The sequence below is a fragment of the Hypanus sabinus genome, chromosome 20 (genome assembly GCF_030144855.1).
Source record: "Hypanus sabinus isolate sHypSab1 chromosome 20, sHypSab1.hap1, whole genome shotgun sequence".
Lineage (NCBI taxonomy): Eukaryota > Metazoa > Chordata > Chondrichthyes > Myliobatiformes > Dasyatidae > Hypanus > Hypanus sabinus.
In genome coordinates this window covers 37,399,029-37,424,295 of record NC_082725.1, presented here as the reverse complement: position 1 = coordinate 37,424,295, position 25,267 = coordinate 37,399,029, and the positions used below count along the sequence as shown (strand labels likewise).

The window sequence follows — 25,267 nt, the reverse complement described above, 5'->3', positions numbered from 1 at the left end:
GTATTCAGTAAGTGCTGAAAGAACATCTCACGTTAGTGAGCAGCAAAACATTACAGGTGCTGGAAATCAGCAAATTAGACCAAACCTATGGAGTGAGAAATGGATTTCATCATCATTATGTGCTGTGTTGTATATTATGGATGATCAATGTTCTCATAACCATGATTATTACTTGGCAAAATGGTTCTACAGAAGTGATTTTCCACCATTTTGTGGGCAGAGTCTTTGAGATGGATGACCCATGCCGTTATTAATACTCTTCAGAGATCGTCTGCCTGGTGTCAGTGGTCACGTAACCAGGACTTGTGAATTGAATTGAAATTACTTACATCCTTCATATACGTGAGGAGTAAAACATTTTTATGCTACGTCTCTTGTCTAAATATGTAATTTATAATAAATGGTATGTACAACAGGAAAGTCAATATAACATAGAAATACAATTGCATCAGCATGAATTAATCATTCTGATGGCCTGGTGGAAGAAGCTGTCCCAGAGCCTGTTGGTCCTGGCTTTTGTGCTGCAGTACCTTTTCCTGGATGGTAGCAGCTGGAACAGTTTGTGGTTGGGGCGACTTGGGTCTCCAATGATCCTTTGGGCCCTTTTTATGCATTTGTCTTTGTAAATATCATGAGTAGTGGGAAGTTCACATCTACAGATGCACTGGGCTGTCCACACTACTCTCTGCAGAGTCCTGCGATTGAGGGAAGTACAGTTCCCATACCAGACAGTGATGCAGCCAATCAGGATGCTCTCAATTGTGCTCCTGTAGAATGTTCTTTGGATTTGGGGGCCCATACCAAACTTCCTCAAATGTCTGAGGTGAAAGAGGCGCTGTTGTGCCTTTTTCACCACACAGCTGGTGTGTACAGACCATGTGAGGTCCTCGGTGATGTGTATGCTGAGGAACTTAAAGCTGTTCACCCTCTCAACCCCAGATCCATTGATGTCAATAGAGGTTAGCATGTCTTCATTCCCCCTGTAATCCACAACCAGCTCCTTTGTTTCTGTGACATTGAGAGAGATGTTGTTTTCTTAATACCACTCTGTTAGGGTTATGACTTCTCTGTAGGTGCTTCACTGTCATTTGAGATTAGGCCAGTCAGTGTAGTGTTGTCACCAAATTTAATTAGCAGATTGGAGTTGTGGGTGGTGACACAGTCATGAGTATATGGAGAGTAAAGGAGGGGGCTGATATGCACGACCTGCTCCCATGGTTTCACATGACTGCTTGGGGGGCTAAACATGAGCTTACACCTTGTCCAAGGGAGATCCCTATGCTAGTGGAGGGAAGGAGCACTTTGCACCTCCTTTGGTAGAGGTGTATCTCCACTGCCACCCTTGAGATCAATGTAATCCTTCAAAGCCGTGATCTTTCATTGGAATGAAAAGGGATGAATCAAGAGCGTTTTACCTGCCAAGAGAGGGGGAGGGAGCTGGATGGAAAAAGGGAATATCTATGATGGGGAGACACCAAGGTTGTCCAGGAGATATAATAAGTGGAGGGAGATGAATGAAGACAGTTGTAAAAAGGGGGTAGGGGGATAGAACATGCTGCAACTGGGATGCAGAACCTAGCAGTGGCTTAACACCTGAAGAAAAGATCCTGGAAATGGTCAGTATCAGTTAGTATGTGTGGAGTGAAAAATAAAACGGGCCGGTGGGTAGGGATTGACCCCAGGTGACTGGTGCTGTGATGCAGCAGCTTTGCTGGCTGCACCATCCCAATGTTATTGAATTCAGTACTGCATTCTGGGAGCTGCAATGTGCCACGTGGAAGATGAAGTGTTCGGCCTTGAGCTGGTTTTGTTGGATCAGCATGGGAAGCCAAAGGCCAGAGTGAGAGAGGAATTAGTCACTTGTGGAAGCTCAGGGTCATCTTGCAGATTGTACAGATACGTTGTGTGAAGCAGTCAACTATTCTGCATTTGGCTTTCCCAATGTAGAGGAGACCTTGTTTTACGATGTAGGGATTTCCAAAGATTTACAGACTTACTGGAATAGAAATTCCTCTTCACCTGAAATGTTGGTAGGATGCAGAAGGGGATGGTGGAAGGTTATTTTTTGGATTGAAGGCCTGTGACTAGTGGCATATCTCAGGGATCTGTGCTGAGCCCAGTCAGACAGGTATAAAAAACACATTCAGGTAACTCTCCCTTCCAAGTCAAGGAGGTAGAGAATTTCTTAGATGCCTTGTTTCAGGAGGTAGTCTCACTCATGAGACAAACTGCTTCCAATTGGGTCTGTGGTCAGGGGCAAGTGCGAGTAGGATAGGTAGGGGATCCAAGAGGTACTTCTAGAGGAGCCTCAGCCATTGAGTTTGACCAACAGGTCTGGAATTCTTGCACTCTATGCGTGGATGTGAATGATTTATGAGACATTCAAGAGTGGGCACAGGGGTGGGGAGAGAGGATGAGAAATGTATCCCCCTAACTATGGGGCTAGTACAGTCAGGGGAATAGACACAATTGTCACTCACAAGGGTTGAGTTTTGAAGGCTGTGTTGCTTGCCAGGTTCCCGCATTTGGGTATTTCATCGGACCTGCAGAGGGAGGGGAAGAGTTCCTGCTGTGGTCCATGTGGGTACTGATACACAAGTAAAACAGACAGAGATCCTGCTGAGGGATTTTGAACTAAATTTGAAGTCAGAACCAAAAAAGATGATAATCTTGCAAACATGAGGAAATCTGCAGATGCTGGAAATTCAAGCAACACACGCAGAATGGTGGTGGAACGCAGCAGTCCAGGCAGCATCTATAGGAAGAAGTACAGTTGATGTTTCAGGCCAAGACCCTTCGTCAGGATTGACTGAAAGAAAAGGTAGTAAGAGGTTTGAAAGTAGGAGGGGGAAATCTGAAATGATGGGAGAAGACAGGAGGGGGTGGGGTGAAGCTAAGAGCTGGAAAAGTGATTGACAAAAGGGATACACAGCTGGAGAAGGGAAAGGATCATGGGACGGGACGCCTAGGAAGAAAGAAAGGAGGAGGGGAGCACAGAGGGAGATGGAGAACAGGGAAGGAGTGATTGTGAGAGGGGCAGAGAGAAAAAAGGAGGGGGATAATAAATAAGGGATGGAGTAAGAAGGGGAGGAGGGGCATTAACGGAAGTTAGAGAATCAATGTTCGTGAAATCAGGTTGGAGGCTACCCAGATGGAATATAAGGTGTTGTTCCTCCAACCAGTGTGGATTCATCTTGACAGTAGAGGAGGCCATGGATAGACATATCAGAATGGGAATGGGACGTGGAATTAAAATGTGTGGCCACTGGGAGATTCTGCTTTCTCTGGCGGACAGAACGTAGGTGTTCAACGAAATGGTCTCCCAGTCTGCGTCGGGTCTCACCAATATATAAAAGGCTGCACTGGGAGCACCGGACACAGTATACCACACCGGCTGTCTCACAGGTCAAGTGTCGCCTCACCTGGAAGGACTGTCTGGGGTCCTCAATGGTGGTGAGGGAGGAAGTGTAAGGGCAGGTGTAGCACTTGTTCCGCTTACAAGGATAAGTGCCAGGAGGGAGATCGGTGGGAAGGGATGGGGGGGGGGGGGGGGATGAATGGACAAGGGAGTCGCGTAGGGAGCGATCCCTGCGGAAAGCAGAAAGGGGGGGAGGGAAAGACATGCTTGGTAGTGGGATCCCGTTGGGGGTGGCGGAAGTTATGGCAAATTATATGTTGGACCCGGAGGCTGGTTGGGTGGTAGGTGAGGACAAGGGGAACTCTATCCCAAGTGGGGTGGTGGGTGGATGGGGTGAGGGCAGATGTGCGTGAAATGGGAAAGATGCGTTTGAGAACAGAGTTGATGGTGGAAGAAGGGAAACCCCTTTCTTTAAAAAATGAAGACATCTCCTTTGTCCTGGAATGAAAAGCCTCATCTTGAGAGCAGATGCGGTGGAGATGGAGGAATTGCGAGAACTGGATGGCATTTTTGCAAGAGACAGGGTGGGAAGAGGAATAGTCCAGGTAGCTGTGAGAGTCAGTATGCTTATAGTAGATATCAGTAGATAAGCCATCTCCAGAGATAGAGACAGAAGGATCAAGAAAGGGGAGGGAGGTGTCAGAAATGGACCAGGTAAATTTGAGGGGAGGGTGAAAGTTGGAGGCAAAGTTAATGAAGTCAACGAGCTCAGCAGCGCCAATGCAGTCGTCGATGTAGCGAAGGAAAAGAGGGGGATGGATACCGGTATAGACTTGGAACATGGGCTGTTCCACAAAGCCAACCAAAAGGCAGGCATAGCTGGGACCCATATGGGTGCCCATGACTACATCTTTGGTTTGGAGGAAGTGGGAGGAGGCAAAGGAGAAATTATTGAGAGTAAGGACTAATTCAGCTAGTCGGAGGAGAGTGGTGGTAGAGGGGAATTGGTTAGGTCTGGAATCCAAAAAGAAGCAGAGAGCTTTGAGACCTTCCTGGTGGGGGATGGAGGTATATAGGGACTGGACATCCATGGTGAAAATAAGGCAGTGGGGGGCCAGGGAACTTAAAATCATTGAAAAAATTCAAAGCGTGAGAAGTGTCATGAATATAGGTGGGAAGGGATTGAATAAGGGGGGATAAAACAGTGTAAAGGTATGCAGAAATGAGTTCAGTGGGGCAGGAGCAAGCTGAGACAATGGAACTACCTGGACAGGCAGGTTTGCGGATCTTGGGTAGGAGGTAGAAATGGGAAGTGCGGGGTGTGGGAACTGTGAAATTGGTGGCAGTGGATGGGAGATCCCCAGAGCTGATAAGGTTGGTGATGGTGTGGGAGACAATGGCCTGGTGCTCCTTAGTGGGGTCATGATCGAGGGGTAAATAAAAGGAGGTATCAGTGAGTTGTCACTGTGTCTCAGCCAGGTAGAGGTCAGTACGCCAGACTACAACAGCACCCACCCCCCCCCCACCCCCATCAGCAGGTTTTATAGTGAGGTTGGGATTGGTGTGGAGGGAGTGGAGAGCAGAGCATTTGGAAGGAGTGAGGTTGGAATTGGAACAAGGTGTGGTGAAGTTGAGATGGTTGATGTCCCGTCAGCAGTTAGTAAAGAGATCCAGAGCAAGTAATAACCTCTGCATTTCTACCTGAGCCACGTGCAAGTTGGCACAGGATTAATAAGATTAGAAAGTTAACTGTGTGGTTCAGTGATCAATATGAGAAATGTGGGTTTGAATTCATGGGACATTAGCACAAGCATTGGGGAAGGAGGGCATTGTTCGGATGGAATGGGCTCCACTTGCATCACGCTGGGACCACATCCTGACAAATTGCATCATTGCGGCTGTAAATAGGGATTAAAACTAAGTAGTGGGTTCAACTGGATCGGAGAAAAATGGATAAAGCAAAAGGGAAGAATTTTGCAGAAGTTTCCAAAGTCTCCAGAATAAAAAGGAAGACAAAGTTTAGAAAGGGATAAGAATTTTATTTTAGTCAACATGAAGAGAAATCTGAGAAGAGGGATGGTGCAAGACTGAAGATGTTATATTTGAATGCATGCAGTATATAAAACAAGGTAGATGAGCTTCTGGTATAGTTAAAAATGGGTGTTATGTCTGTGCGCGTCAGAGATTCAGCTGAATCAAGATATACATCCTAATGAAAAGTTGAGGAGGTGGGCAGAAGGGATGTGGTGGTTCTGCTGGGTAAAAATGAGATCAAATCCTTGGTAATAAGTGACACAGGATCTGATGGTGTAGAATCCTTATGGGTAAGGTTAAGAAGGGAGAACGATCCTGATGGGTGTTCTATACAAGCCTCCTGTGGGGTATAAATTGCAACAGGAGATTGGAAAGTCATGCAAAAAGGACAAAGCTATAGTGGTCCTGGAAGACCTTAATGTACAGGGAGATTGAGAAAATCTAGGTTGGCTCTCAACAAAAGGAATCGTAGAATCCTACACGATGGCTTTTTGGAGCAGCTTGTGTTTTTAAGCGCACTAGTGAAAAGGAAAATCTGGTTTTAGTGTTGTGCGATGAACCAGATTTGATTCAGCACCTTAAGGTAAAAGAACCCCCAGGAGGCAGTGATCATGTTCTGATAGAATTTGCCCTGTAGTTTGAGAGTGAGAAAGTAAGATCAGATGTCTCGGTATTACAGTTAATTAAAGGCATGAGAGAGGAGCTGGCCAAAGTGGTTGAAAGGGGACCCTAGCAGGCTTGATAGTAGAGCAGCAAACGCAACAGTTTCTGGGAGGCAACTTGTTCTATACTCCAATGACTATAGGTCAAACCAGCTCAAGCTTTCTTTTCATTTATCAGTCCTTCATCCCAGGATCTAGCCTGGTAAATCTCTGCAATAGCTCCAACATAATTACATCCTTCCTGAATTGGAGACCAAATACTGCATGTACATTGTACACCATTGTGTTGTCTCACCAGCGTCCTGAAAAGTTGCTTAAAATCCTCTAGCCACCTTTACTGCAAACCTTTGTAATCTGAATTTGTTTAAATAATGATTTCCTTTTTCATTCTATCCAAGTGCATAACCTTTCACGTGTAGGTGGATGGGGAGTAGTGGTGGAAGAAGAGGAGCAGAAGGCCTCAATGGCAATGGAGAAAAGATCTGGGCTTGTAGGTGGTCAGGACTGATGTCAGAACTGTAAGTGGCCAGCCCTATGGCCTGCAGGAGACCACTACCGAGATCTAAGTTGGAGGCGTCTGTCTTTGACCTTGGCACCCTGCAGGTGTACAGCCCCGGCTGCCTCCAGCTCTATCCTCAGCCCTGATAACTTGCAAACCAAGACTTCTCACTGCAGCTGTGTTCTACTGCTCCCCACCCATCCATTCTCAGTTTCCCCTCTACCCCTTGTTCCCCCGCTCCCATCACCTGGTCTCGCCTATCATTTGCCATCTTTGTATTCCTTCTCTCCCCCCCACCCCACCTTTTTCAGACTTCTACCTTCTTCCTTTCCAGTCATGATGAAGGATTTTAGCACGGTTGTTTGACTGTTTAGTCCCCTCTATGGACACTGCCTGACTTGTTAAGTTCCTCCAGCATTTTGTGTGTTGCTCATGATTTCCAGTATCTGCAGAATCTCTTGTCTATAGAGAAGAAACTTTGAAGGATCTTATGTCAATCGAACATTGTATGATATAACCTGACTTATTTTTTTACAGGGTCATTTATTTATTCTTAAATTAACAACCAATTAGATAATATGTGCCCATTGTAAATGTGGCTGTTTATTAGTTTATAAGTTCATCTGAGCAGATGCTTTTAGAATTCTATATGCTTGTAGGTAAAATCTATTCCTGAACTAATGGTGCTAAGCAGCTAAAATGACATTGAAGAGATCAACATAAACCCAGGATAAGTTTGTCAAAACAAAATTCAAAAGTTGAAAGGAATAATTGGATTAATACATCAAAGATGATCCTGACTGAATAGAAGTTTGTCACCAAAGAAATCTTCGGGTTTGTTGATATTTGTAAATAAAAAATTTGGTAGTTTTTGGATAGGGAAACATGTTTTACGTTAAGGATCTTAAAACAGTTTATCTTTTACCAGAGCGATGTTACTGCATTGTGTTTAAGAAATTTTGTCTGACATTTTTCAAAGGCATTTGATCATATCCTCTCTGCAATAGAAGACATCTCAGGGCAAATTGGACATAATTATCTTCGAGACAAGTATGTAACTAGTGATTTCTATAATGTTTCGTAAATGTTTGTATCAACTTTTTAATGCTTCCATGATTGTGCAAGTTATCTGTATTTTTTAAATATCTAATTGGTTCGCATTTCTGCTAATTTGATCGTCAGGCCTGTATTTGTACAGAAAAATTAATCATAACAGAATTTGAAACACAGTTTGACATTGTGTCTGGAACAACACCAATATTTCAGTATTTAATTATTCCTAATAATTTCCATACCAGTGACATTTTACCAAATTATTTCATATGTTAATGCTTTGTGAATCTTTCTTGATCTCCTAGTTTGATTGATCTATGTAAGGGATAATAAGGTGGTTAATTCTTTTTTAGGTGGACTAACTTTGATAGGAAATATCTGAGTAAAATCATGATGAGGAAATCTGCACAGATTAGTCGGGATAGAATCCTCAGCGTTTTCCGTGAGCTGAATCTGAAGGATGCCATCAGTTACGTGTCTGAGGTAATCTATCAGTAGATCAGTTAATCAACCAGGCGCAGTGAAAGTGGCCCTATATTTAGAAATTGGCAATTGACAATTTATTAGTCTAGGAAAATTGCCATACTGTTAATGATGACATAAAAATCTCATGAATTGTTGGCTATTATTTAGCTGGAGCATTGGATTTATACCTAGGTACAAGTCCAACGATGCCTGTTCTGGAGACAGTAAATAGAACAGAGCATATTGAAGCAATGCTTGTAAATCATGTATATTTAATTGAACATGATACAGTAAGTGCAGGTCCAGATGAGCAAACTTGTTGCTGTCCAATAAAAATGTACTAATGATCATGACCTAGGAACAATTAGGTATAATTTTTACAAATGGCAAGCTGCTGGTTGTGCTTGGTCAACAAAAGATACAATTGTCGATTTATTCTGCTAATCTGCTTTGGCCAAAGTGATCATAATTCACTGGAAGTAACATTTAGCTCATTAAGACCATGCTAGACAAAAGACTCTGTTTTAAGTCTGTGTAGAGGGACTTGAATCCTTGGTCCTCCTGCTTTACAGAGTGCTTTACTTTCTCAATATAAGATTTATTCTCCATTTACCTACCGCTCCATGTGAGGTTGGTGCCTTTTATTATTTGTAGGGAGAGCGGCGAGGGTCCTTGGCTTTTATACGTTCGAGTAGCGATGTTAATGTTGACTTCACTGGTCCTCGTCAGTCTATTGTAGACTCATCTGTCTCTGCGGTGCTGTAAGTATAAATCATGAGATAATCTTTGAAAATTCGAAGTATATTTATGTATGCAGTAACAACTCTGAGATTTGTCTTCCTGCAGACAGCAATGGAACAAAACACCATGGAACCCATTCAAAGAAGACATCCAACACCCAACACTCAAAAAAAAACAAATTGCATAAATGGCAAAATAATGAGCTAATAGCACACAGAATATGAAACATCAAACCACAGATTCCTTGAAGCATTATAGGAGTGTTCAGTTTAGTTCAGTTCAGTTCAACTTAGTGCTCTGTCACTTATTTGACTGCAGGCTGCAGAGCCAATCTGCCTGAATCAAAATAGCAATAAAAAATAGAGTAACAAGAAACTAGAAATACTTATAACGTGAACAGCAGAGTTCTCTAAAACAAGTCCGATCCACTAACCATGCGTAAACCTTGCCCAGGACTCAAGACTCCTGCAGCTTCCCAGGGTGAGGGTGAGAGGGTGTGAGAGGGAGGGAGATAGAGAGATTAAATACAGGTCGATAGTGCTAAACACCACTTGCTTTCTGCTCTCATCCTCAGTGATTTCAATCTTGCTCAATGCTTTATTCAGTGAGATGGTTGAAGATTAGATCTGATCATGTATTTGCGCTCTGCTGTAAGGCCACACACTCCGTTCTCAACCTCGCTGTCAACCATGCTGAAACCCCTTGGAGAGAGCAAATGTACCAGATCACTCAGCCGGCACAAGTACACATTATCAAAGTGTAAATTATTGGCTCCAATCGCACACAGATTAGTAGTAGTATATTTAAAAGAAGGAGATATAGTAGTAGTTTTGTAAACTGTCGGGAAGACATGTCAATAGTTGTATTGGTTGCTGGTGTAATCTTGGTCTAGTTAATATCAATCACAACCAATGAGAGCTATTTTAAGCCTACATTTTCTCTCCAAACCAGATTGAGAAGTGACTTTTGTGGAAGAGTTCTAAGCTAGTTTTCAAAATGATTTAGGAAGGGTTTGTGTTCATGCAACTGATTTCATAATGTCTAAGTGCTTTACGGCCATGGTACAGGGCAGGAATGTCATGCCTGCACTGATCACAATGCCACCTAAACTAATCCCATCTGCTTGCACGTTGTCTGTAGCTGAATTAATCCCGTTCCTCTTGTCTGTATGGGTGGCATAGTGACATCAGTGCCGGATGTCGGAGCGAAGGTTCCCGAGTTCAAATCCAGCCGGCCCCCTTGAGCATTTTCCATCCGTGCTGGGTTGAGCGTCGAGCTAGCAACTCAGCCTCAATAAAATAAGAAAGACTGCTTTAAAGAAAAGCCGTCATGACAGTGTCCCGATGACTCCACTCGGAGTTCAGGGCTTTCTTCTTCTTCTCTTGTCTGTATCCATGGTAGGTATCACTTTACTCCCTACCTGTTCATGCTGCTGTCTCAATGCTTGCAGGAATGCCTACATTCACTTCACCAAATGCTACAATGAATTTATACATAGTGACTTAACAGTTAGATCGCAAGACCTGAAGATATAGGAGCATAAATAGGCCATTCAACCCATCAAATCTGCTCCGCCATTCGATCATGGCTGATTTATGACTCTCTCAACCCCATTCTTCTGCCTTCCATTTTAGTAATTTTCATTTTGCTTCAAAAGAGTGCCCAGTTTACCTGTCAGGTCATGTGGCAACTCAGCTGATCTTGGTTCCCTCATTCTGTGAAATATTGTATTCTATACGTCAATGCATTCACTGATTTGAAAAATCCATCCACTGATCTGAATTTGCATTTATTCTTTAGTGTACCTAATATTTTTCCTCATGGAAATTTCTACACTTTTAGAGGAACATTACAATTAGGAAGGCTATTGGTTTAATATGTCACTTCTAACTGCACAGTGAATCTCTGTGTTGTTAGTTGGATAGTATTAAGTTTTTGGAGTTGAATTTCAACCCACGATGTACATCTGTAAGTGTGAATGTTCCCGTCTTAGGCAAAGATGGTTACGACAAATTATTGTGGGTTTTTTTTCCCAGGAGAGAGAGTACCAGTGAGGTGTGCTTGGACATGCATGCTCTTGAAAACAGGGTGAAGAGCCAAAAGCATCGTGAGGAATCAGTCACCCACCGCATGTTGCAGCAACATCTGTACAAACCCAGGCAACGAGTAAGCAAACCCATGTAGTTAATTCAGACTGATCTGTCCTCTGTGTGGGGAAGCATCTTAAATGGTACCTAGTCAATATGCCATTTATATCTTACTCAATGTGCAGCTATGTGCAAATATGGCAAAGCTGCATCCAGTATCACTGAATAAATATTAGTTTAGTTCATGCATTTGCATTTTTCCCAAGAAGCTTTGAGAAATAGATAGAAAAAGTAATAGGAGAGAGGGAGAATATTTTTATTGAGTCAAGTGTTGGCTTGGTGCTCTCCTCTTCAATTGTGTTGCTAATTTCTTGCCACGGAGAAGCCAGTGTCAGCACACTAGCTGCATTTTGCTAATGTGCATGTGCCTAGGTTATCTTGATCCTTGAGCAGGAGAAAGTCATGGTCCAGATATGGTCGACCAATATATTGGGCTGACCACACATTTGGTGCTAACAAGGGATACCATGTTTCTGTGTAGAATTCATTCACAAGCCAATCAGGTTTCAACTTAATTTGCCGTTTTCGTTTGTTGATATCTACTCCTGTCCCAAAATTTTCATTCTTTCAGTTAAAAAATTAGCATCATGAATATGGTATTTAGCTCTCAATCTGTTCTGCCATTTCATTTGTTCTTTGTTCTGTAGTTATTGATACCATAAAATCTAAAAAGAGAATACTGGAAATACTGAGCAGGCTGGTCAATATCCATGGAGAAGTAGTTGGCATCTTAGCTAAATGACCATTCATTACAACTTGAAGATCAAACTTGAAATCCAAATCAGTCTCATTGATTGGATGAGAGAGGGAGTGATCAGATTGTTAGTTGGTGAAATCTTTTGCATCACGATATGTTTATTGGCCCAATTGTTTCTTTTTAAAGTACAGGCTTAATTATAGCCGCCATAAACTAATGCGTAATGAAGATGAGAAGCAAGATAAAGAGATTTTCCAGCGGACCATGAAAAAGAGACTTGAAAATTTCAAATCCACCAAACTTGGAACCAATTACAACAGCAAATTTAGGAACTTAAAGAAAGAAAGAACAGCGAAGAAGGTAAACTGAATGCATGCTGGCTGGATTTTCATTGAGAATAGAAACTTGTTTTACATAGCTATGTTATTCCTTGTAAATAGTATCTTAGTACTAACCTCAGAAGCTCACCCTAACTTCCGGACACTGTATAGTAAGTCACGAGAGAGACAGGAGATGATAGAAATCCTGAGCAACACAGAAAAAATGCTGGAGGAACTTGGCATCTGGGGGAGGTGGGTAGTTGGAAAATAGGAGTGATATCAGAAGTTGGGAGGTGGTAAGTGAAAGAGAGCAGAAGAAGATGAGTTCTGTTAGGAGAGGACAGTAGACCATGAAATAAGGGAGCTGGGGAACCAATGGGAGGAAGGTATGGGTGACGGCCAGGTTGTGAGGGTGGTGGTCACGGAAGAGAAAGGGCAAAGGAGTCAGAGGGATAAGGTAGAGCAAAAGGGAGGGGGTTGATTACTAGAACTTGGAGAAATGGAGGTGTTAGAGTGTACAGCAAGTGGAAGGGATAAGTTGTTCTGATTGTGGAGTTAGTGCTTAGAATGCATTGCTTCAACAGTTGGTGGAAACACAGCTAATGATCACTTTAGAAAAGAACTGAATTGACTTTATTTCTTATATCCTTCACATACATGAGTAAAAATATTTGTTATGTCTCTGTCTAAGTGTGCAATCATAGCAATTTATAATAAACAGAACAGTCAATGTAACATAGAATACACTCAAATCAGTGTGAGTGAATCAGTCTGATGGCCCGGTTGAAGAAGCTGTCCCGGAGCCTATTGGTCCTGGTTTTTGTGCTGCGGTACCGCTTTCCGGATGGTAGCAGCTGAAATAGATTGAGGTTGGGATGGCTTGGGTCCCCAGTGATCCTACGGGCCCATTTTACACACTGGTCTTTGTAAACGTCCTGAATCATGGGAAGTTCACAACTACAAATGTGCTGGGCTGTCCATGCCACTCTCTGCAGAGTCCTGTGATTAAGGGAGGTACAGTTCCCATACCAGGCAGTGATGCAGCCAGTCAGGATGCAATCAATTGTGCCCCCGTAGAAAGTTCTTGGGATTTGGGGGCCATACCAAACTTTCTCAGCTGTCATTGTGGGAGTTTGGAATGCTGTTGACTGGTGTTTTGTGGAGGGAAATCATTCCCTCTTTCTTCAGTTGCCGTGAGAGGCATTCCTGTTCTCCTAGCCCAAGAGAAGTGTTATAAGAAACCTCAAACAAGAGAAAATCTGCAGATGCTGGAAATCTAAGCAACAGGCACAAAATGCTAGAGGCCAGGCAGCATCTGTGGAAAAGATTACTGTCAATGTTTCGGGACGAGACCCTTCAGCAGGACTGGAAAAGAAGATGATGAGTCGGAGTAAAAAAGTTGGGGGAGGGAAAGAAGAACCACAAGGTGGGAGGGGGATTGGGAGGAGTGAAATAAAGAGCTGGGAAGTTGATTGGTGAAAGAGATTCGGGGCTGGAGAAGAGAGAATCTGATAGTGGAGGACAGAAGGCCGTGGAAAAAAGGGGGGAGGAGCACCAGAGGGAGGTCATAGGCAGGTAAGGAGATAAGGTGGGAGAGGGAAATGGGAATGGGGAATGCTGAAGGGGGTGTGGAATTACTGGAAGTTTGAGAAATCGACGTTCATGCCATCAGGTTGGAGGCTACCCAGTCAGAATATAAGGTGTTGTTCCTCCTACCTGAGTGTGGTCTCATTGCAACATTAGAGGAGGCCATGGACTGACTTGTCAGAATGGGAAGTGGAATTAAAATGGGTGGCCACTGGGAGATCCCGCTTTTTCTGGCGGACGGAGCGTAGGTGCTCGCTGAAATGGTCTCCCAATCTGTGTCAGCTCTCACCAATGTACAGGAGGCCATACTGGGAGCACCAGACACAGTATATGACCCCAGCAGACTCTCAGTTGAAGTGTCACCTCACCTGGAAGGACTGTTTGGGGCTGTGAATGGTAATGAGGGAGGAGATATAGGGGCAGGTGTGGCACTTGTTCTGCTTGCAAGGATAGGTGCCAGTAGGGAGGGATGAATGGACAAAGGAGTCACTTAGGGAGAGATCCCTGTGTAAAACAGGAAGTGTGGGGGGAAGGAAAAGATGTGCTTGGCGATGGTGGGATCCCACTGGAGATGGCAGAAGTTACAAAGAATTATGTGCTGAATGTGAAGGCTGGTGGGGTGGTCGATGAGGGCGAGAGGAACCCTATCCCTGGTGGGATGGTGGGAGGATGGTGTGAGGTGAGATGAGCATGGAATGGAGGAGATGCGGCTGAGGGCAGTGAGGAAGGGAAGCCCCATACTTTGAAGAAGGAGGATGTCTCCTTGTTCTGGAATGAAAAACCTCAAACTGAAAACATATACTGCACAGACAGAGGAACTGAGAGAAGGGAATGGCGTTTTTACAAGTAACAGGTTGGGACGAGGTATAGTCCAGGTAGCTGTGAGAGTCGGTGGGTTTATAATAGACATCAGTAGATAAGCTGTTTCCAGAGCTAGAGACAAAGAAATTGTGAATCTATAGACATCAGTAGATAGTTCAACTAAGGTAAGAAAGCTCCATGTGCATACATGAGATGGATTTTGAAGGTGTTTGTACTCTTTTTTACACCCTTCCACCTTCTATCACTCATTATTGGAGGTCAATATTAAGGGAATAATTAGTTGTTCTCTAAACTTGTCATCACTTGGTGGGATGGCTCCCAAATGAAGAGCTGAGTTGAGCATGCAATGAAAGTGTTCCAAAGAAAGGCATTTGCTCCAATCTACATCTGGCAAGATTGTAGACAACAATTTCTAAATAAGTTGTTTAGTAAATGAAAGGTAACACATTAACCTAATATCATCATAAACCTATTGCCCCTTTAATTTCTGACGCAACTTCATTGATTTTTGTTACAGAAACACAGTGATGCAATGTCAAATGGAAAGATCCCAACACACACTATTGCATTCCATGTTGATAAAGGTAACCATTTATTGCATTTTTTCCTTAGCATCTCTCTTTCCAAACCTCTTGATGCTGACTCAATGATTCAGTTTTATTCATGTTTCTTTGTGTTGCCAGCACAGTTGTTGTGGGTGAGGATAAAACAAGCGCCAGTGTAAACCAAGATCCTGAGAGCAGCTGGTGTGATTTGACCGAACTGTACCATGCCACTGTGGATGTTGAATAATGTTAAATAAGTGTAAGAGGAAAACAAAATAAAGTGCAGGATCTGCTGGTTTTAGTTCCTGGACAACACGTTCTAAAGATAGTCTACAAAGCCACACAGTAAAAGTACTGAGCTATTTATTCCCCCAGAAGATCTCCATTCAAACGTAAATCAGCGGTTAAGCATTTTCCACTCACATAGGTCAGGAAATTGGACATGTTTCCTCCCTAGTGTCCCACAATCACTGTCCTGGGCAGCACCGGCATTATCTCAAAACCCAACAAATACGTGTCAGTCTCTAATCAGGGTACTATCTGGGAGTAAATCCATTGTGCTTGTGACAGTTCTTTAAAATGACCTTTCCAGTGAGAGACTTTTACAAGTCCAAGCTGGTTCCTGGTGCTCACTACTGACATTGTCTAGTCCAAATGATGAGTATTCTTGGTGATGGATAACACCCTCTTGTCGATGTCCCGTGTGCCCGTGATGGAGCTGGCTGTGTCTATAACCGTAACCCTCACCATGCCCTTCTCTGACTACCATTGGAGAGAATGTACAGGAGCCTGCAGACCCACACTTGTTAATTCAGGAACACTTCTTTCCCTCCACCGTCTGATTTCTGAACAGACCACAAACCTACTTTTATAATTTATAATAATCTTATGTATTTGCACTGTACTGCTGCCACAAAACAATAAATTTTACTTATAAGTCAGTGATAATAAATCTGGTTCTGAATGTAGTTCCAGTGACGTTGTGAAGTCAGCTTTGAGGAAGTAAATAAACACTAGCTGCATGCTTTAGGTGAAATTAAAAATCTATTGATTTTGTTTTGAAGAAGAGCATGGACATTCCAAATATCCATTATTTGTCCTTTAACTTTTAATTACTATAGCAGATGATCTAATCTTTATCATGCCTATTGCCTATGTGACTTTACAGTCTGCAAATTGATTAATGCACCTCCTACTTGACAACAGCAATTCAGATTTAAATTGATTTTATTGACAAAAATCAGTAGACTATATTAAATTCATCAAAGTTGCTGTACAAATACAAGTTTTCTTCCTCTTAACTTGCCATAAAATGGAGATTAATATTAGTTTGCGCAGGCAGGTGTAACTCATGAGGTATTTTCCTGGTAAATTTGCCTCATTTCCTCTTTAACTTTGCCTTCCTGCCAAAGTAAGAGAAAGCCTTTCAGTTGGCTTTTGGGTTGGAGCTTTACATGTGGGAAAGTTCCAAAAAAATTTGAGGCATATCATTTTGAAAGATTTTGTTTCCTTGATTTGAGTTATTGAGGCCTGTAGCCCAAGAATATCCCAGACTCTTGAGCTGATTTAGTTGAGTTGGCTATGCAGCAGCAACCTGAAAGAGTTAAAGGGTACAGCTGTCTCAAAGTAAAAAGAAAGTTCCCTTATTCAACAGATGATCTTCATATACAAGTCAATTATCATAAACACAAAATATTCTGCAACACACATAAAATGCTGGAGGAACTCAGCAAATCAGGCAGAATCCATGGAGGGGAATAAACAGTCAGGACCTGATGAGGGGTCTCGTTGATGCTGCCTGATAAGCTGAGTTCCTCCAGCATTCTGTCTTGCCTTGCAAATGCCGAAGGATCTGACATACCATGTAATTGCTTAGATACTGTCCATCAGCACCTATATCCCCATTTGACATGCCAGCTATTGCTCAATATTTCAGGTTTTCTGCACCAAACTGAGAAAGAAAATAATTGTTAATTAAAATTACAATTTCTGTTAAAGCTGCTTGGCGCCTGGAACTTCTAAAGACACTTAATTGAATCTTTAAATCCTGTTTCACTCTGATCTTTTGTCAAATGTCTGAAGATTGAATTTTGCTTTGCCTGATCTGGTTTTAAAGGCAGCACACTTGCTAAAGAGTAAGTGATCACCTGAATGATATTTGTTCTGCTGCATGCCTAAGTGCTGTCTCCTGTCCATGTCTTCCAGACTCTGACATAGAGGACCATTACGAAACAGTGGAGGGAGGAATTAGTTTTCTAATTACTCCGCCAAGTGCAGAACGCGATGAAACAAGAAATGGTAATCTACTTTGTGCACAGAATGGATAAGTAATGAATATTTTGGCTCATATTGTGTTATATTTGAGAATTTCAGCCGGTGCATACAGCTTCAGAGAACTTTGCACAATGTTTTTTTTTAAACTGCTTTTGCTAATGTCAAATAATTATTTTTTGCACCCATAAATTCACTTTTCTGGTGGCTGTGGCTAAGGTTATAATTAAGATCTGAATGGTTATCTAAAAAGCTTGGGTAGATCCTGCAATGGTCAGTTCTGAAGCCAAACAGTTATACTGGAAGATGACAACCTATCAGAATTTCCCAAACTCCAGAAATGCTACATGTCAATCATTGCTTCCAAGAACAAAATTCTCTACAGAGATGTGGTCACATCCCATTCTAACTTCTGATTTCATTACAGCTGTATTGTTTTCTGTATTGTTTGATGTGATGTGATTAGATTGGACCAACGATTAACTTGTGAATACTTCAGTTATTATTTTGACTAATCTATTTTTGCAAAACTAAATTAATCCTGCAGGAATCGATAACCCAAGCTTTACTTCTGAGGAGGATCAGTCAATTGTCCATATGACTCCACCGTGGTTGACCAGTGAAGAAACAGTCATTCCGTCTCAGCGGGCGCGTTTACAACTTCCAAGGAGTCCCAACAACTTCAGGCGCCTTGTACCTTTGCAGCTCAGCAGCCGATCCATTGATTCATTTTTACTAGCAGACATATCGGAGGAGCATCCTTTGTCTTTCCTACCCGAATCATCAATGTAATTTCATTATCCACTTTACTCCATTATGTAACATTGCATTTTGAACTTCACGGGTTTCCATTAATCACGGAACTTGCAAACATTTCAAAATATGTAGTAGATTTATTGTTATGAAATAAAAGTGGAGTTGCTGACCAATCACCATCGAGGAGACAGGTGTAGAATCAGGAGAAATGTAATGGGCTGGAATTAAAGAACAGCTTTAAAGGGAAAAAAATTAAATACAGAGATGATTAAAACTTTAGGAATGAGTTGTAGTGTCACAGGGGGTCCTGTTCTGGGGTAGCTTCTCATCAATACTTGCATTAAAGATTTGGACAAGGGACTGGAAATAATGCACAAATAAATGGCCAAGTCCATTTGAAGCTGCAAGTGCGTATTGTTAAGTAATGGAATCAATCAAACAGTTGATGATTGTGAGCAGTTGATTTTAATTTTTAAAAAGTTAAATTATTAGGGAAGTATGGGTAAGATAAAGGTAGAATATGACAGAGCTTATTTAGAAACCTCAGATGATTAAACTAGTGAGATTTTCTAGTGAAAAAGTGGTATGACTTTTAAAATACAGGTATGATTGTGAAATCCATTTGAAACTTTGAGACTTTGTGTTAAATCACAGGACTCGATATAGGGTTGGTTTCCAGTATATAGAAAGGATGTTTAAATGTTATTGAGGTACAACAGAAATTCATCTTGTAGCTGCCAGTATGAAGATATACAAATGTAAAATGGAAGACAAAGATTTTTTTTATAGGAGCAGAAAATACCTGAAATAATTTCACAGCTGCTTAAGACTGAGAAGAGATGGGACATTTGGAATAGAAATTATTGATTGTTAATTTAGAGGAAAGGGTATACATCAGATAGGCAATAAAATATAAGATAAGATTTTAGAAATTTAGTCAGCAATTAGGAAGTCTATACTTGAAAGACATTAGAAAAGAATTTTTTTGATGTTTTTGTGTAAATGATACTCAAATCTTAAAGCTTATAATTTAGTTTATTGTTCGGATTTCTCCTATATGTTTTAATAGATTATTGAATACAGTCTTACTCCAACTTTCTGTACACGTGCTTTTTCTATCCTCATGCTTAACTCTCTAACTTCACTATTTCTTTCAGATCTGTCAATACCTTATGGCTATATTTGAGCAGATTTAAGAGGGCAGCTCATAATATGCTATCTGGAGTTCTAATAACCTGCAATTACTTTGGGCTTTTATTGGAATGGGGAGAGGGAGATGTGACCACGTCTGCACAGTCAATATTCCTCCTCGTGTTGAGTTAGTCACTTGTGAGAAGGGAGCTGTACTCAGTGCCTGGAGCACACTGTCTGATTTGTTGACAGTCCAAAGTAGATGATGGCTTCTGAAGTGGCTTGAAAAGTTAATCTTGGCACCGACACTCCCTAATTTGCAAACATACCCCTCCAGTTGTATGATACCATGTAGGAGAGGGATCAACATGTCAAATAACTCATTTGAACAAAAGAGTTATTTGACCACTTCAGATTTTATTTTGAGCACAAAGCTATTAACCTGAATCTTAAGCTGTTGACAAATGATTGTGATCCATCTGCATTCTGCGGGATATGGGAAATGCACCTTTCTATTTCCTCACATTGGTAAGCCTGCCATCACTTAGCACTGTTTTGGAAGTTTGGAAACTTAAATTGCCTGTTCATTAACTCTTCACTGAAGCTCTTATTAACTGACTTTAATTTTCTCTCCAGCACTTCTTTTATCAAATTCTAATCCTTCCTACTTGCTGTGCATTTCCTTCTGTTTATATCTAGATTCAGCTGTGGTTTGCTATGGAAAAAATTCTGGTCTGAAATAGTCTTAGTAGTACTAATATCTCAGATTATGAAGTGAACTGAGTTGCTGAAACCCTGCGGTATTGGATACAAACTCAGTTCCACTCAGGCTATCAGTTCCACCTTGATGATGTTTTGCTGCTGACTTACGATTTAATTATTATTTTAAATTGTCAAAATCTTGCAGCTTTCTGTTTCTCCAGGCTGATCTCATTCAATATCTGGAACAAACTTTAGGTCAAAAATGAATTAAAGCTTTTTTCAATCTGATTAATGAGGACACCGTGAAATTTTTTTTTTCAGAAAACACTAACTCCCTCTGTCCTGTTGAATTACTGCCTTTTAGTGGAAAATTGCATTTTGCACAAAGTATAAATTGAGTGTCTATTTAGTGAAGGTCTTAGTCTGGGCTACATGCTCTCCAGTCATAAGAAAACCCAGCAAAATTTCAGTAAGTCAAGATTTTTTTTTTGTCTTTGCCTGAAAAAAGTGTTCAGCTGTTAGCCAAAATGCCTTTATTTTCAAGCCTTTACAGATATCAATTTAATATTGGCCAGTTCTGAAGATAAAGTGGAATATAGTTTGGGGTTAATAACTGGGTTTGACACTAAAATATTATGATATTGATTTTTGAATAACTACATTAATAAGACATTCTGAAAGTGCCAAACTATAGCAAATTCCTCAAATATGGACAATCTTCTCGTTCCAAAGTGTTTTTCCATTTATTATTGTAACTCTTAAGTTTCCAGAGCACTGATTCCAGGCTCATAACTATACAGCTGGGGAATTCACACAAAAATAATTAAATAAAATTTAAAATTCCAAAGTGAAATCTAGTAATGGTAACTCTGAAATTAACAAATTGTTACAAAAGCCCACCTTAATTAATTGAAGGGAAGTATATTGGCTATATACTTTCTGCCTAGCCAAAATTTGACCCCAGTCCCATTGATTGATTGGCTCTTCACTACCCCTTCAGTTCGAGGCACTGCAGCTGCTGGAGTCTGAAGGAACACACAATCTGCTGGAGGAACACCCAAATCTGCCCACTTTCCCCTCTCCTACCTGCCACACCCTGCCTGTCATCTTTCATCCCTCCTTAGTCTATCAATCATCTCAGACTCCTCACTCACCACTCCCCTTGTGCTTTTTACAACGGTTACTGGGCAGATGGAATACAGTGTACGTCATGTACTTTGGTAGAAAGAATAAAGATGTAGATTATTTTCTAAGTGTGGAGCAAGTTCAGAAATCCGATGTGAAGGGACTTCGGGGTCCTAGTGCAGGAGTCCCTAAATGTTAGCTTGCAGGGTGAATCAGTAGTAAGGAACGCAAATGTAATATTAGCATTAATCTCCAGAAAACTACAATATAAAAGCAAAGATGTTATGCTGAGGCTTTATAAGGCATTGGTCAGACTGTATTTGGAGTATTGTGAACAGTTTTAGACTCCTTGTCTAAGAAAGGACGTGCTGGCATTGTAAAAGGTCCTGAGGAGGTTTATGAGAATTATCCAGGAATGAAAGGGTTAATGTATGAGAAGCATTTGATGGCTCTGGGCCTGTACTTGCTGGAATTTGGAAGAATAAGGAGAAGATCAAAGCCTGTTAAATATTGAAAAGCCATGATGGAGTTAATATTGAGGGGATGCTTCTGATAGTGTGGGAGTCTGGGACCAGAGAGGGCATAGCCTTAGAATACGAGGACATCCCTTTAGAATAGACGAGGAGGAATTTCAGAGGGCAGTGAATCAGTAGAATTCGTTGCCACAGATGGTTGCAGAGGCAAAATCATTTGGGTATATTTAAAGCTGAGGTTGATTGATTCTTGATTAGTGAGAGAGTCAAAGGTTACAGTGAGAAGGCAAGAGAATGGGTTGAGAGGGATAATAAATCAGTCATGATCCAATGGCTGAGCAGACTTGATGGGCTGAATGATCCAATTCTGCTCCTATATCTTATTTTCTCCCTCTCCATTAATGCAGGGTTTTAACCCAAAGCAGTGATAATTCCTTTCCTCCACAGATGCTATTTGAAACTATTTGCTATTTGATGCAAAGAACTAAGTTCCTCCTGCTTGTTGATTGCTATGTTTTCAATTCATCAAAACAATCCTATTAAATTAATAGGTAAAATCCAGGATTGCCAGTAATATCCATACCCCATGAGCAAATAAATAAAACAAAAGAGGACAAAGATTAATTAATTTGCAAACAGACTGGTGATTTCTTTTCTCAGTTTTATGGGTGATTAAGTACAAATTCTTGTTTTCCTATGCCAACTCTTTTCTTTCTTTTTGTGCAGGTAACACCAAGACAATCCCAAGTCCCCCTCCATTACCTAGCCCTTCTAACCTGGACGAGAAACTCTTTTCCTGGAAAGATGAACAAGCAAGCCAAAATGATTCAAGTGCTGAAAGGCCCTCGAGGGTCTTCCCATCTTATCTCCAGAAGAACTGGGTGCAGAACTATTCCTCGCTGGAAAACATCGAATCCCAGGTGCCCACTATTTCAGAACATGTGGCTGCACAGGAGGAAGATTCTACTGAAACTGTTTCAAAAGCACCTGTTGATAAGGTCAGTGAAGCAGACCTCAATGAAGACGACCAGCTTCCTCGTCCTGACAGCAAAGAACTCGAAGCAAAAGTGCAATACACTGAGACAATTAATGAAGAGGCAGAGGACAGTAGTCCAAAGGACCAGGTGGCACAGGAGCAGAAGCCATTGATCAGTAAAGACACTAAGATGCACTCTGCAGCAGCCAAGCGGGTGCAGAATCGTCGTTCTTTCCACCGACCCAAGCCTTTGCGCTACCCAGTTCTCCAGAAACTTGGGTCTCTCCCAGTCTCTTGCCACATTCCGCCTCATTCCTTGGAACAAGAAGAAACACAGTTTTAAGCACAACAGTCCATTGCTTCACCAGCAAAAACATATAAAGCCTGTTAAATAGCCAACTATCATCTGGTTATGCCATTCAAACCTCAGTGAAGCTCCTCAACAGTGCACAAATCTTGATAATTGGAGCGCTCCATTTAGAAAGTGATATCTGTCACTTTCTACTTATAAAACACATTTACTTCTACAGGAGTCTTAAGGGAACAAATCTTGAAAATGCAGAAATTTTTCCTCTTCAAATTTTAATGGGGGGCATAGCAGTTTATTTCAAGATGTTTTTCTGTCTTATTTTCAATTTATTATTTTAAGGTATTTTTGGCTTTGTTGCCAATTGGGTTTTCATTCTTGTCTTTAAAGTATCATTTATTACATACGTGCAATTCTAATTAGTGACAAAGTGCGGTAAAACCAATGAGCTGTGGAAGTTAACCACCCAGTTATCTCTGGGAGAAATGGTGAAAGGTTTCTTTTAAAAAAAAACACTATAAAATTTAAGGTGATATTTGGATAAATAGATGATATTTAGGCTGTGAAATTTGAATAAATGTTCACATTTTGGTGACAGTATTGAGGGAAAAATGAAGGCATATGTAAATTTCTGTGATAGGCTTTAGCAAAGACATGTTTAAAGTTATTTCTCCTGGCCAAAATTTGAGAATTATCATTTCAAGCTACAATGGAAGTTAAAATTGTACGATGTGAGTTGAACGTATTTTTTTAATGCTGCAAGGATTTCTAAACACTTCATCCAAATTGGACTTGTATTTGTGCTTTGGAACACGAGAAAATGTTGTTGTGCATGTGAAATGGGTCTTACTGACTACCAAAAGTAGTTCATGCGCTCTTCCCTTTTCTCTACCCATTATGGTGAAAGGAATCTAGATATTCTTGCCCAAATATAGCTGCTCTGAAGTTTAACTATTAGTAAGAGCCTGATAGTAAAACTGGAGAGTGTTTGTGGCAGAAATTATTTTCACTCCCCACCCAACCCCTCATTCCCCCCCCACCTCCGATTTTCCCCTCACAGGTGCTAAAGCAATACAAACGTCATGGGTTTAACTCACAGTTGTGAATGCCAATGAAAATAGGGCACATGAAACAAAGCCAAGGCCATCAAGGTTTAATTTTCCACCTGCCTCACTTCTTAACCCTTCACTCTCCCAAGTCGCTGAAGTTGTATGGTGATTGACTCAAGCCGTATAGTTGTAGAATAATGTTCCAACAAGAGCCAACTGCTGTTTTCTTAAGGCATAAACTTTTAATAAAGACATTTGCCACGTGGATCAAATGACAGTGAGAATTTGCAAACTATGCTGTTATGTTCTCTGCTTTAGTGATACAATATGAGGCTTACGATATGAAGTAACTCTAAATTGCCACGGTTGAACTCCAGCCTCATGAGGTGCGTAGGATTTCACTGAGGTACCCATCAGATACAGTTAAAATTGGGCATCCATCATAAAAGGAATAATTCAATTCATCTGTATAATTACTTACAGTGTATATTGTACACAACAGAAGTAATTTCCTGCATTATTCAGTGTAAAATAATAGACATTATATGTGAATGATTACTGTGATACTGCCTTGGTAAGCCTGATCCTTTAGTATGTCAATGGTTTTTCATTTTTTCATTAAATATTTTATAAATTTCATTTCTTTCACTCCCTTTTGTCGAACAATGGTATACATTGTCAGTGTCTATTGGAACACTTCAGTGTGTTGTTAAGTCACACTGTAAATAGCAAGATCTGATGGGCTGAACTTTAAATGCTGGTTCTTTGGAGGTGATAGTACTGGGTAAAGAAAATGTTTGACTTCAGTGAGGGCTCTGAAGTGGAGCAGGCTCATTTGTCCCTTTTTACCCCTATCTTCCATGTGCCAGCCAATCAAACATTGTATATATTCCAAATCTGCCAGTTTGGTCATGTACATTCATGTCTTTCTCAATTCTGGTTAATTTGTCTTCCATATGTTTTATATTTGTTGATTAATACTGCATTTTGTCTAAAGTTTTACTAGTTCTTGTTGCGAGTAAAATATATTTTAACTTTAAAATAAAATTTTAAAAGGAAATAGTGGATTTTTTTAATCCGATAAAATAGCAGCTGATGTAGCTGTCAACTTTCAGCAATATAGCTAACCTTTGACATGTGCTGATCACTCTTTCTGATTTAGTTCTGAGCATCTACAATGTAGAAATATTTGTACATTCGTATACAGTGTTACTAAAGTACAGGTAGAAACAATCAAACACTTTGGAATTTGGATCATATTTTTCAGTTCCTTTCACTTTAAAAGGCCAGGGGTTGAAATGCTTAAATTTAGTTCAAAACTAGTGGGCTATGACTCTCCATTGTTAGCCAAAAAAAAGTCTGACTTAAATATTAAACTGAGATTGCTGATCTTCTGATTTGGAATAGAACTGTCTGTCAATAGTTTGGTGAGAAAATTCAATATCGTTTGTTGTCTGCTATCTGTTGGTGGCTGCACATTGGTCATTTAAGTATGTGTTGTCTCCCTTGATTCAACACTAAGCTACAAGTCTGGCTGTTTTAAACTT

The 25,267-nt window shown here is 41.0% G+C and overlaps 1 protein-coding gene across 2 annotated transcripts in view; it reads left to right on the top strand.

The window, feature by feature from the left end:
• The window catches only part of LOC132378423 (sodium/hydrogen exchanger 3), a 112,317-nt gene extending 87,537 nt beyond the window's left edge, over positions 1–24,780 (top strand). For both annotated transcript variants that reach the window (XM_059945324.1, XM_059945325.1), the window contains exons 9-17: positions 7,533–7,603; positions 7,960–8,089; positions 8,726–8,832; positions 10,849–10,978; positions 11,843–12,016; positions 14,903–14,969; positions 17,136–17,228; positions 17,749–17,989; positions 22,115–24,780. In XM_059945324.1, coding sequence (XP_059801307.1) covers positions 7,533–7,603; positions 7,960–8,089; positions 8,726–8,832; positions 10,849–10,978; positions 11,843–12,016; positions 14,903–14,969; positions 17,136–17,228; positions 17,749–17,989; positions 22,115–22,118 — 1,017 coding nt within the window. In that variant the 3' untranslated portion in view covers positions 22,119–24,780. The remainder of the gene's footprint in view (positions 1–7,532; positions 7,604–7,959; positions 8,090–8,725; positions 8,833–10,848; positions 10,979–11,842; positions 12,017–14,902; positions 14,970–17,135; positions 17,229–17,748; positions 17,990–22,114) is intronic.
• Positions 24,781–25,267: the final 487 nt, after the last annotated feature.